Here is a 12216-nt window from a genome sequence, read left to right on the forward strand (position 1 = left end):
ATATATGTTAAGGCTTAAGGTGTAAACACTTTGGAAGGCAAAGAATTCAGTGAAGAAATATTGTTCACTTAAAAAGATGTATCATCTCACAATAGGCCCCTGAAGTTAAAATTTACATGAGAGAATACATTTACATCTTAAATTTCAAGGAAAGGCACAAGCTTTATGTAAAAAGATAGTAAAAGTTTAAACCCACCAATTAATTGAAAAATTATTTATTATAGAAACAAATAATTGCTTCTCAAGATGTTGTCAACAGGTCATAATATAGACATGTATTTTACACAGTGTATTTCTCCATTTAATTATATTCCAGCAGCAGGTGGGATATTTCCTTGGCCATGGGAAGTAGAAGTATTTGATGGACTGTGTAAACTGGTCTCCTTGTATACAAACCAAGCATTTCCTCCCCAAAGAATCATATTCAAAAATCCAAAGATCTATGAAAGAGAAAAGAAATACGAAATATACTACCCACTTAATTAAACGTGCATTCACATTCCAGTTTTCTTTAAAGATTTTCAGGCAGTATACCCGGACAGACCGAGGTGCTGCAATGGTTAAAGTACCAGGCTACTACTTAAAAGGGTAACTGTTTCAATGAGCCCATTCTACCCTGTCCTACCAGGTTATTCTAAGTCAGAATCAACTCAATAGCCATAGGTGGTTTTACACTATTATTTTATCAAATATTTACTACTACATACAAAGTGAAATAATAAAAAGAATGATATATCAATGTACCAAAATTTGACTTACTGACAAGGAAATAAAGCTAACCTACTAAATCTGTAACCTATATAATTATTGTTGTTGCTGTTACGTGCTATCGAGTCACCTGTGACTCACAGTGGCCCTATGTACAACAGCCCTAAACCCTGGTCTATCCCTTGCCAATCTTTTTGTCTCTGACATACCTATCTCCATTAAGCCAGTGATGGAATCAATCCATCTCATCGAGGGTCTTCCTCTCTTGAGCTGTCCCTCCACCCTTCCAAGTATGACATTCCTCTCAAAGGACAGATTCCCCCTTGCAACATGTCCAAAGTATGTCAGACGGAGCTTCAAAATCTTTGCCTCCAAAGGGCAGCCTGGCTTCACACTCTCCAGGATGAACTTGTTTGTTTTCCTAGTAATCCATGGTATATTCAATACTCTTCTCCAGCACCACAGCTCCAAGGCATCAACTCTCCTTCTATTCATCACTAGTCACTGTCCAGCTCTCTGATGCATAGCAAGTAACTGCAAAGACCATGGCCTGTATCAGGCACCCCTTAGTCTTCAGACTGACATTGTTGCTCTTCAGTACTTTGGAAAGGTCTTGACAGCAGACTTTCCCAATGCAATTTGTCTTGTTGGTACCATGACGAAAAGAAATTTTGTTTTTATATGTACATTATATTTCTGAAGCGATGAGAAAAATTTTAAGAAACAATTTTTATTTTAATACTTTGTAATTTAGACTGTGATTTCAGGGTGCACAAAAACATGAATCTGTGTTTCCTTCTTCTGGGGATTTTACTTTTCTCCCATTCTGAATTGTTATAGAAGGTCCTTGTTGACTTTTATTTCCCTCCTTTCCTTTCTACTGCCATTCTCCCCTATTTCAACAGCTGCAGTCAGAGGAGTCAGAAAAGCTTTATTTCACATCACCATGAATCAACCCAGAAGATAATCTTCTTAGATAAAAATATTGAAATATGAAAGAAAGCTTCAGGATGAATAAACTGAAACTAACCCTTTTCAATAGGGAGCTCTGGTGGCCGAGTCTGTAGTGAGCTGATTGCTAATCCAAAGGCCCTGCTCTTGGTTTTTATTGGCCAGCTGCTCCTCAAGAGAAAAATGGGCACTCTTCTCCTGTACGGTTCTCAGCCTCAGAAACCTGCTGGAAGGTCAGTCATGGTCAGTCGGTTCCAACTCCATGACAATGAATGAATCAAACCTTTTTAAAATAGAGTCCTTTATAAACGTAAGCATACTATTAGTTTATGAAGAATGGTTGGTGAGAGTATTACCATATAAACTGAAGACTAAATGCTTTATGTCTTTACATAAAATATTACTGCTGAAATGGTCCACCTCATATTACTGTCAATATAAATGACAAAAACTGACTTTTAAACTACAAAGTTATCAAACATATTCTGGGTGAAGTGCTTTATTAAGACAGTGCTATCTTTATGTACTGAGAAAATATTTTCTTGAAATGATAGCAGACCTCTTTAAGCATAAAACACACTCAGACTTAATGGTGGTCTACATTATATTCTTGAAGTACATATTTAATAGTATACAATGTTGGTAAATTGGCAGAATAAATAATCAACATTTTATATATATATATATATATATATATATATAAAATCTCTTTACAAAATCATAATTGAATTATTTTCACATACACAGATTTAGAAAGACTTTTAAGTGGGATCTGGGTTCAAACCTTGGTTTACCATTTAGTAGTTTTGTCATCTTCAGAGAGCTACCTTCTGAGTTACATCTTCCAGATTCCTCTTAGGATTGTTGACTGATAATGCCTAGGGAAATGCTGGGCATATAGTCTTAAAAGGTGTTGGTGTCTGGGTTTTTTTTTTTTTAGTACTTTCAGGTGAAGTCCCATCTACCCCATTTTCATTAAAGTAAGATTCAATGATGATTGTATTCAAATGCCTCACAATAATTTATTCAACACATTTTTCTTAATATTTTAAAGGTGTTAGTTGTTGGTGCAGTTGCGTCCATTCCAACTCAAAGCCACTTGATGTCCAACACAACAAAGCAATGACCAGACTTGTGCCATCTTTGTGATCTTTACTATGTGTGCACTCACCATCGCAGCCACCATGTCAACAAACCTCTGTAAGGCTCTTCCTGATTCTTGCTGACCTTCTACTTTACCAAGCACGATGTTCTTCTCCAGGGACCTCTTGATAACATGCTCAGAATGAGAGAGATGAGGTCTCTAACCATTCTCACTTCAAGGAGCATTCTCGATGCACTTCTAAAACAGAACTGCCTGTTCTTTTGACAGTCCACAGAATATTTAATTACTTAATAATATTCTATGCCAACCACAGAATTCGAAGTCATCAATTCTTCTTTGGTCTTATTTATTGTCTAGCTTTCCATATATGTGAGACAAATGAAAAAATATCATGGCATGGGTAAGGCACACCTTAGCCTCACGAAGTGCCATTTTTGCTTTTTAACACTAATAGGAGGTGTTTCGCTGACGATCCGTACAGTGAAATACACTTCCTGACTGCTATTCTCATGGGTGTTAAACAGTTATTAACATTCTGACAGCTCTTAGTAAAAATGTATAAAAATAGTATATTAATCCAATTTACTTTTTTTCAAAGAAAGCCTTTTAAAATTACTGATAAGTTTTTCTTAGTAAGTGAAAAAAAAAATGCATACATACCACAGATACATTTAGGGATCCCATACTGCTCACCGAGCCGAAACTGCAGTTCACTCCTGGATGCTTACAAGGCTCAAGTTCCTGAATTATGTTGTGACCAGTAGCTACTTTAATATCTGTAAGAGCTTTAGCCCAAGCTGAAGTGCTCACCAACCACAAAAATGTGGCAACAAGAGTGATAACAAAGTCCTAAAGCAAACATAAATAGGAGTTAAGTAACAGTTAATTAAAAAAATACTAAGTTTTACACACAAAATGAAATAATTAAAATGATATTTAATTTTACAGTACTGAAAAAAAAATGGCCTTCACAAAAGACTTTTTTTTTTTTAAAAAGCCACAGTTAACCTAGAAAGATCTGTTAAGTATTATTACTAGCATAGTGCCTCAAATACAACAGTAAGAAAGAATCAATCATCCTCTTAGTAGCCTGAAATTGTATACTAGACAACAAATTTTATCTAGCTCTGCCCATCACCTGCAGCTCTGGTGGACTAGGGATAAGAAGCTGTACTGCAATCACAAAGGCAAGCAGTTCGAATCTACCAGCTGCTCCAAGGAGAAAGATAGCAATCTCCTTCCATGCAATTAACTGCCTCTGAAAACCTGCCAGAGGGCCTGCCAAGGGTCAGCTACGGATCAGTTCTGACTCTACAGTACACAACAACAATAATAACCCATAAACAGGAGCTCTGGTGGCCTAGTGGCAAGAAGCTGCTCTGAAATCCTGAAGGCACGTGGTTCAAACCTACCAGCAGCTCCAGGGGAGAAAAATGGGCAATATCCCCCCAATGTAATCAACTGTCTCTGGAAACCAAAACCCTCCAGAGGGTTTGTTATTGATCAGTTCCAATGATTAACAACAACTCATAATTAGGGAGCTAGGTAGCCTCAAGGTCACATTTTCTAGGGGAAAAAGATGGGCAATCTCTACTGTGCAATACAGACTTAGAAACTCAATGGACGCTCAGTTATGAAGTGGCTCCAACTCAATAGCAATGAGTTGGAGGTTTTCAGTTAGCCTAATTAAACAGCTCTGGTGGCACACTGATAAGCGGTTGGTCCAAAAGGTAGGAGGTTCAAACCCAGCAGCTGCTCTACAGAAAATGTGGTAATGTTCTCCTGTGAAGATTATAGACTGGAAACTCTGTATCGGTTCCACCCTGTCTTCTAGGGTTACTAGGAGTCAGAGTCATAATTTACCTCAGCCATTGGTTCCTAGCTTATTACTTATACTTGATCATCACCAATAACTGAGTATTCCATAATCTCTATTTTAATCATCTTATGCTCCAGTCATTACTTCTCTATCTCTCTGGCAGTTCAATCTGTAAAACTGTCCTCTCCAGATATAAAACCTTATCCTTGGAGGCCAGGATTTTGAAGTTCTGTCTTGCATACTTTGGGCACATGGCCATGAGAGACTGGTCCTTAAGGACATCATGCTTGGAAGGGTGGAGGGACAGTACAGGAAAGGATGACCCCGGATGAGATGGATTGATACAGTATCTGGGGCGGTAGGGGTTGGTGTGTAAGAATTAGTGAGACTGCTCAGGACAAGGAAGGGTTCAGAGAGCTGCTGTGCATGGGGTGGCTATACGCAAGTGACTCAACAGCACATAACAACAACAACATACTATATTGGTTGTGTTTTATTTAAGCCTCATGTTTAGAGTCAACAAGATGTTGGGGAGGTTGTTGTTATATTTTGGAGGAACATTCTTCTAAATGGTACAGCACTCTTCTGTCAATATGCTGTACTGAGGTATCCTGGGGTTGCTGTGATGTTGAACCTTGTGCCACTGGGATGTCAAAAGCCGTAACGGTCACCCACGGTGGACAGTGTTTGGTGGAGCTCCCAGTTTAAGACTGGTCTGGAAGCAGGAGTGGCATCCACTTCATAAACAACATGCCTCTGGAAACTCTATGAACTTTGAGAAATGACGATATTTAAAGAAAGGCTTCAGACCTTTTGTTCATAAGGTCGCTATAAGTTGTGCTCGACTCCATGGCAATCAACAACAACTATCTTTCCACTATCTTTCAACCTCAAGTGCTATCATTTCCCTACTTAACCTGTTTATATTCCAAGGTCTTCACTAAGATCCTTGCATATAATCTCAACTTCTGTCCTCTGGCTTCCCTGTACTGTCCTAGCAAAACTAACTAGTGAAATTTTTCTCAATAAAATGGCAAAAAATATACAACCAAACTGGCCTGGCTCTTTTTAATTCATAAAAACAAATGCTCATTATAAAATCAAAAAACCAAAAAAAAACCAGAAAGAAATTCTTTTCCCTCAAGGTATCTTGACATTAGTGATTTTTCTACTAAATTTTTTGCTGTTTAGTTCATTTCAAAGGATAGGGCTGAATGTTATATTATTTTGAAAGGCTTCTTAACGAGCTAATAAGATCAGGAAAAAAAATTCCTTTTACTTTTCTTTACTCAGTATATTCTCCTGGAAAGAAAGAACACTTTATGGATGTATTGATATAAACTTTAAGACCTGCTTTGTTTTACTTTCCTTCATATTAATGACAACTATCTTCTTTGACTAGCCCTCAAAGTTAACAGCCAAACTGGGAACAATGTATATTCCAAATCTTTTCTGATACTCTTGAGCACAATGAATACACTGAAGGCTATATAGTTCCTTATGCTTATGCATAAAAAAAATATTGCTCCCTCCCAGAAATAAGTTTTTATGTTTATCATTGAAGTTTTTGTTTCTAATGTAAAGTTGATTTGTTTTTAATTACTTTTGCCAATAAACTTTTCATTACTCATTAAAACAAAGAATAATATGCTTTTTGAGCTAAAGAAGTTGGGCTCATATAACTAGTCCACGTAGGTGCTTAATGCATGCTTTTGTATTAGAAGGCCAATGAACTGTACAATTTTTTAGACATTATTTTGTCATGGCAATCTTATACACTATAAAAATGTTGCAAATATAGGATATTTGCATTTTGCATGTGCTTTTCACTGCCACAGGCACTTAAAAAATGTACATCAAAGGAAAAAATACAGGAACATTACAGATTAACCTTTTCTGATTGTGGGAGAATCCTTTCCTTTTTTGTCGCTGTAAGCATTTGCTAGAAATATAGTAATTTTGAGAAAACTGTTTAAATAGTATAAGGTTATCACATAATAAACAAGTTCTCTTCGGGTAAGACTCTTAACTCTGACCCAATAAATGTCATAGTCTCATAATTTTCATCCTTCCAAAATCCTAGTAGACAGGAAAACACACTGCTGGATTTTTTTTTCTTTTTTTGATCATGCTCTTAAAATTCACTTCACTCACAGCTTAAAGTATGACATGCTTATATTTCAAAGAGCAGGTACTTTACTTTTCCCTGAGCTAATCTTTAAAACAAAACAATAATTCAGCTTAACTAGTAAAGCATGCCTGCCTCACTCAAGCATTATAGTCCTTTAAGATCTATCTATATGGGATCAAAGTGACAACAGCCATTTGAAAGATTAAATGAGAATGACAGGGGGACATTAACAGTTTCTTTTTTTTTTTAATTTTTGTGTGAGTGTACTGTCAAATCAGATCTGACTGGTACAGGAGGAGATTGTCCCTCCTTTTCCCGGCAGAGCATCTGGTGGATTTGAACCGTGAGCCTCTGGGATTGTAGTTGCAGCTTCTTGCCACTAGGCCACCAGAGCTCCCCTAACAGTTTCTATTAAACAACTTAGAAAAGGAGGGTTAGACTAGATACACAACTTGAAGAAAATGTCATCAATGCCACTGAAATGTACAAATAGAAACAGCTGAATTGGGTATCTTTTGCTGTGTATAGTTTCAACAAAAACAACCAACCAAATGAGCAGATGCTCTTTTGAAAAATTATTTACAAAGTAATCCTTGCGTGGGAAAGCACAGGAAAACTTGCCGTCTAAAAATTACTTCAATCCTTCTTAGACCCAAGCACTGAACAACTCTAGACACACTGACAACACCCGAGCAGTGCCACTTGGCACTGCAGGGCACAGCATCAGATGCCTATGGTAGCCCTGGTCCTTCCAAGAACATACTTTATAACAGGTTTTTCAGATATCCCATCACTAACTGATTTCATTTTATGTTATTTCTGACTCTGCACATCATCTCCAACATTAAAGATTCTATAAGGAAATACTTCAATTCCTAATTGAGAATGTCTCTACAATATTAGGCCATCTTAAACAAAGAGCACTTAAAGATCAGTGCTATCGCTGATTACATTAAAAGTTGCAAGTATCTAAATCTCCTTTTTGGCCACTAAATTGATACTCTGAGGTAGAAAATGACTTTCGACCTTCTGAACAATGCAACTTGATCAATTTTAGATGGAAAAGTCCTTCCCTAAAAGAGCTGAATGCGGCTTTAAAAAAATAGAGCAATTTTAAAGTTTATTGCATAAAATGCAATAAAGAGTTACTGCTAAATTTAATGTAAAAAGTTTTTTTTTCCTTGTGTGATTGTACCGTCAAATCAGACCTGACTGGTACAGGAGGAGATTGTCCCTCCTTTTCCCGGCAGAGCATCTGGTGGATTTGAACCGTGTGCCTCTGGGATTGTAGTTGCAGCTCCTTGCCACTAGGCCACCAGAGCTCCCCTAATGTAAAAAGTTTTTGTTGGTTGTTGTTGATTGCCATTGAGTCAAGCACAACTCATAGTGACCCTATGAACAAAAGACCTTAAGCCTTTCTATAATTACTGACATTTGCCCAAGTTCATAGAGTTCCCAGAGGCATGTTTAGGAAGTGGATGCCACCCAATTATAATTATCTCACATATGACAAGAAATACGTGTTCACTCAGAATTAAGTGGATTTTAATATTTAAGATTAAGTGAATATTCAAAATATTTGAAAAACTTAAAAAAATTTTAAAAAGTTCTCTCTCTGGTTAAACTAGTTACATTTTAACTATGGTTTTCCCTAAGAAGTCTGCAGAAGTTAGGACTCTTACCACATAGCTGCTATTGAATAAGCACTGCAAATTAAGATAATGATATCTACCTTTCTGAAAGTCACCTAACAACTACGAAATACTTTATGATAATATCTGGCTTGAGAGTCTCTGAAATCTCTTGTGCACTTAAAGAGATTCTGAGCAAATCTAAATGAAGAAAGATTGCTGATTTCATACTTACCATTTGCATGCTTATAATCCAGGCAGCAAAAATTAAAAATAAATAAAATCTGTTATCTTATTTAGCAAGTCCTTCACATCTAAGCAGCCTTGAAAGTTTCCCTTAAAGTAGCTATACAAACATTTAGTAGATGTCAGTGTTTTTCAGAAGTAAATGACACCAAAACTATCTCCATTCTTCTTTCAAGTTAATGGCACTAAAAGTGAGTTCTAATTATTCTTTGGTAATGGAGGTCTAGCTTAAAACTATAGCTTATCTCTGGATTTGCCACCAGTAATCTGGAGCAAATTCTACTAACTACATTTCAGATTATTATTTGTATTTCTAGTTCAATAGCTTGAAGATAAGCTTGGTACCAATATTTTAAATTAAAATCCTTTGTAGGTGCCACAATATTTAAAAATAATGCACAGATGTTACCACTGCTCAATATAAGAATTATCTGAGTCAGATTTCAAAATAAAGTGTTTAAGAATATAGACCAGGAGTCAGCAAACTTTTTCTGGAAAGGATCAGATTTTACTTTCCCCCTCCTGTTACAATTACTTAACTCTGTCAATGCAGCATGAAAACAGCCAAAGCCAATACTCCAAGAGACATTTAAAAAAGAAAAAGGAAAAAAAATCACACAGCAAGTCAGATTTGGTCTGCCAGCCATTGTTTGATAATAGCTGATAAATCTATGAAGTTAGTGAGATATTGCAGAAGCATAAAGGAGGCCCTCTGAAGAAAAAGATGAATGACAAAAAAATTAGAAACATTACTAGCATGGCCGGGAATTCCATAAACCAAAAGTATTATTTAGAGTCATTTAAAAAAAGGCAGCTCGGTGGCTTAGTGGTAAATTGTGCTGCTAATCCAAAGGAACAAGGTTCAAATCTAGCAGATGCTCTGCGAGAAAAAGATGAACAATCTCCTTTTGTGCGATTAACTGCCTCTGAAAACCCGCTGGAGGGTCAGCAATGAGTCAGTTCTGTCTCCATGGTACACAACAACAAAGAAAATCTACGTAATTTCTCTGCTACATCTAACCTAATGCTTCTGCATATACTTGAGTTCTCTTCCAGGTTAAAATACAGCTAAAAACAAACAAACCTTTACAATGAGAATAGAAAGTACTGTAAACAGGCTAAAACAATAAGGCTGAATTTAAGAGGTTGAAGTTCAATCTTATGGTAAATACAGGTCAAATAAATAAAAATTACTTATGCCAAACAATTCTATTTCCAGTATAAAAAAAATTTTAATTAAAATAGAACTTATACTTAGCTGAAATTGTTTTTATATAAAAAGACGACAATCACTTACAATCATGGGAAGTTTCCGACTATCCCGATAGAGGTTTGTATAACCAACGTAAAGTAGAAGAGCTGCAATGCAGTACAGGAAGACAAAGACTGCAAATGTAACATAGAATTGTGCAGAGGAAGAGTAATCTCCTATAAGAACGTATTCATTCCATTTTATTCCACACACATTTACTGCTGGAGCATCCTGAAATGATGCCTGATTCAACCTATTAAACAAAGAAAGGCTCAAATAATAAATCCATGGGGTTACTACATTCTCATAATATTTAATACTGAAAAGGCATTTTTAAAAAACAAATACACTCAAACATTTTCTTTAGGGGAAAAATAAAGTTTAAAAATTTAAATGCATTGAAATTTTTATACCAAATATCCATAAATTATACTTGGAAACTGTTTTTTTATAAAACTGAGTACAGACTTAATTAAAGACTTTCAAACTCAGATATTATCTTTATGCATGAGTCATGATCAACTCAAAGCAATCAACAATAACATATCCGTCTACAAACTGAGACAGTATATTCTATTCTAGAAAACAGACTCCTTAACTAGCACCAGAAGTGCCAATTATAACAATGATTAATATTTTAACCCTAGATTAGCAGCTAACTTCACACTGTCTTTAATTTTCCAAACCTATAAATATGAATGTAAAAGTACTTATCATTAAATACGCTAGTAGCTAAAGGAGAAAAGACGAGAGATAAAGAGGCAATGATGAATAAGCACTTGCTGTTTATCTTTTAAATAAGAATGTATTTATCAAAACATCCTTTAAAAATGTTATTTCCAATTTACTAGAGAAGAAAATTGAGTCTTAGAGCAAGTTAAGATTTAAGTACCTGGGAAATTCATATTTTAGCTAGAACACAGTACCTATTCACTGAACCATCAGGGTTTCTTATACTAAGATGAGGGAGAGTAAAGTCTACGTTCTATTTTTCCAATTTCTAATCTGTTGTAGGTTGATATAATGAAAATATCAAAACAATGGCAAAGTGGTCTAAAATGTTCTAAATGCTAACTCTTCAATACTTATCATACACCAGTCAACATTACAGAAAGCACTGGTCTGTGTGTAATATTCTGAATAGCACTCATCATTTACTAAACCCTGCAGGACAGTGGAGTACTACCACACAGCTCCAAAGCTGAAAACTTTTCACTCACAATGGGTTCAAACCATTGACCTTTCGGTTAACAGTCAAGCACTTAATCACTGCACAACTAGGGCTCCTATACAAATGAACCATGTAACCTAGTATTTTTTATCTTCCACCATCAACACATTGTTGCACCTCTTAATAAGTCAAAATGAAAGTAAAATTGAGCTGGTAAACAACAACAACAACAACAAAAACCCAAACCAAAAAACAAGCAAACAAGTAACTCACCTGAATGGGTAACCAAAAGTAGCTGTGACAGTTTTATTGTCATTTTTAGGGCAATGCACTAGAATTTCTGTTTTCCCCTTGAAACCTCCACAGGTGGCAAAAGCAAAGATGGATGCAATCTACAGAAAATAAAGAAGAGACATTACTGCATCCATAATGAGCCATTAAAATGATAAATATGTTGATTACTAAAACTGGACTCCCTAACATTCTACAAATTCTTCACCCTAAACTAAATCTAGATGGTGGAAAACATTTTCAAATACATAAGTAACTCAACATAGTTTTACTTCCTTCTTAGTATGCTGTTGTTGTTAAGTGCCATCGAGTGGCAGGTGACTCATAGCGACCCTATGAAGGAGAGTCCTCAATGCTTGTGTGTCTTTCCTCTCCAGGCTCATAGGGTTTTTTCTGGAGGCAAGCTATTATGGAAATGGATGCTACTTCTGCTTCCAAAAAATGACACTAACTACAGAGAATTCAAAATATCCCTGTGGTCCACCAATCAGAGACAGTGATAGTTCAGGCCTATCTCACAGTGGATCCACGTGGGGCAAAAAGAACCCCACAAGTGCCTGGAGCCCTCATATCAGCCTGCTGTTCCTCAAGAAGCCAGAGGCCACGCTCAGCTCACACTAAGTCTCCCAGGACCCCAGGCGTGACATGACCTTTCAGTATCTTACTATCCTGGCACGCCCAAATGCTGGCAAACTCTGGGCCCCAGACCCCCAGTTCATCTGGCAAGTCTGCTCTGCCAACCCCAACATGGGGCAAAAAGAGCACCACAAATGCCCGGAGCCCTCATACCTGCCTGCCGCTCCTCAAGAAGCCAGAGGCTGCATTCCCCTTCTTAGTATAATAGAGAAATTAATCTATCAGTCCACCTAATAATGCCTTTGCTTCTGTGCCAGTGTACTATTAGGTTGAAA

General features: G+C 36.5%; 1 protein-coding gene across 1 annotated transcript in view; it reads right to left on the minus strand.

Annotated features, from left to right (window-relative positions):
• Positions 1 to 305: 305 nt before the first annotated feature.
• SYPL1 (synaptophysin-like 1) overlaps positions 306 to 12216 on the minus strand; it is a 35386-nt gene continuing 23475 nt past the window's right edge. The window contains exons 3-6 of the mRNA XM_006882622.1: positions 11288 to 11406; positions 9889 to 10096; positions 3425 to 3613; positions 306 to 440 (exon numbers count right to left, since the gene is read on the minus strand). Coding sequence (XP_006882684.1) covers positions 306 to 440; positions 3425 to 3613; positions 9889 to 10096; positions 11288 to 11406 — 651 coding nt within the window. The remainder of the gene's footprint in view (positions 441 to 3424; positions 3614 to 9888; positions 10097 to 11287; positions 11407 to 12216) is intronic.

The sequence above is a fragment of the Elephantulus edwardii genome, unplaced genomic scaffold (genome assembly GCF_000299155.1).
Source record: "Elephantulus edwardii isolate Elephantulus edwardi_28Jun2011 unplaced genomic scaffold, EleEdw1.0 scaffold00022, whole genome shotgun sequence".
In the NCBI taxonomy this organism is placed as follows: Eukaryota; Metazoa; Chordata; class Mammalia; order Macroscelidea; family Macroscelididae; genus Elephantulus; species Elephantulus edwardii.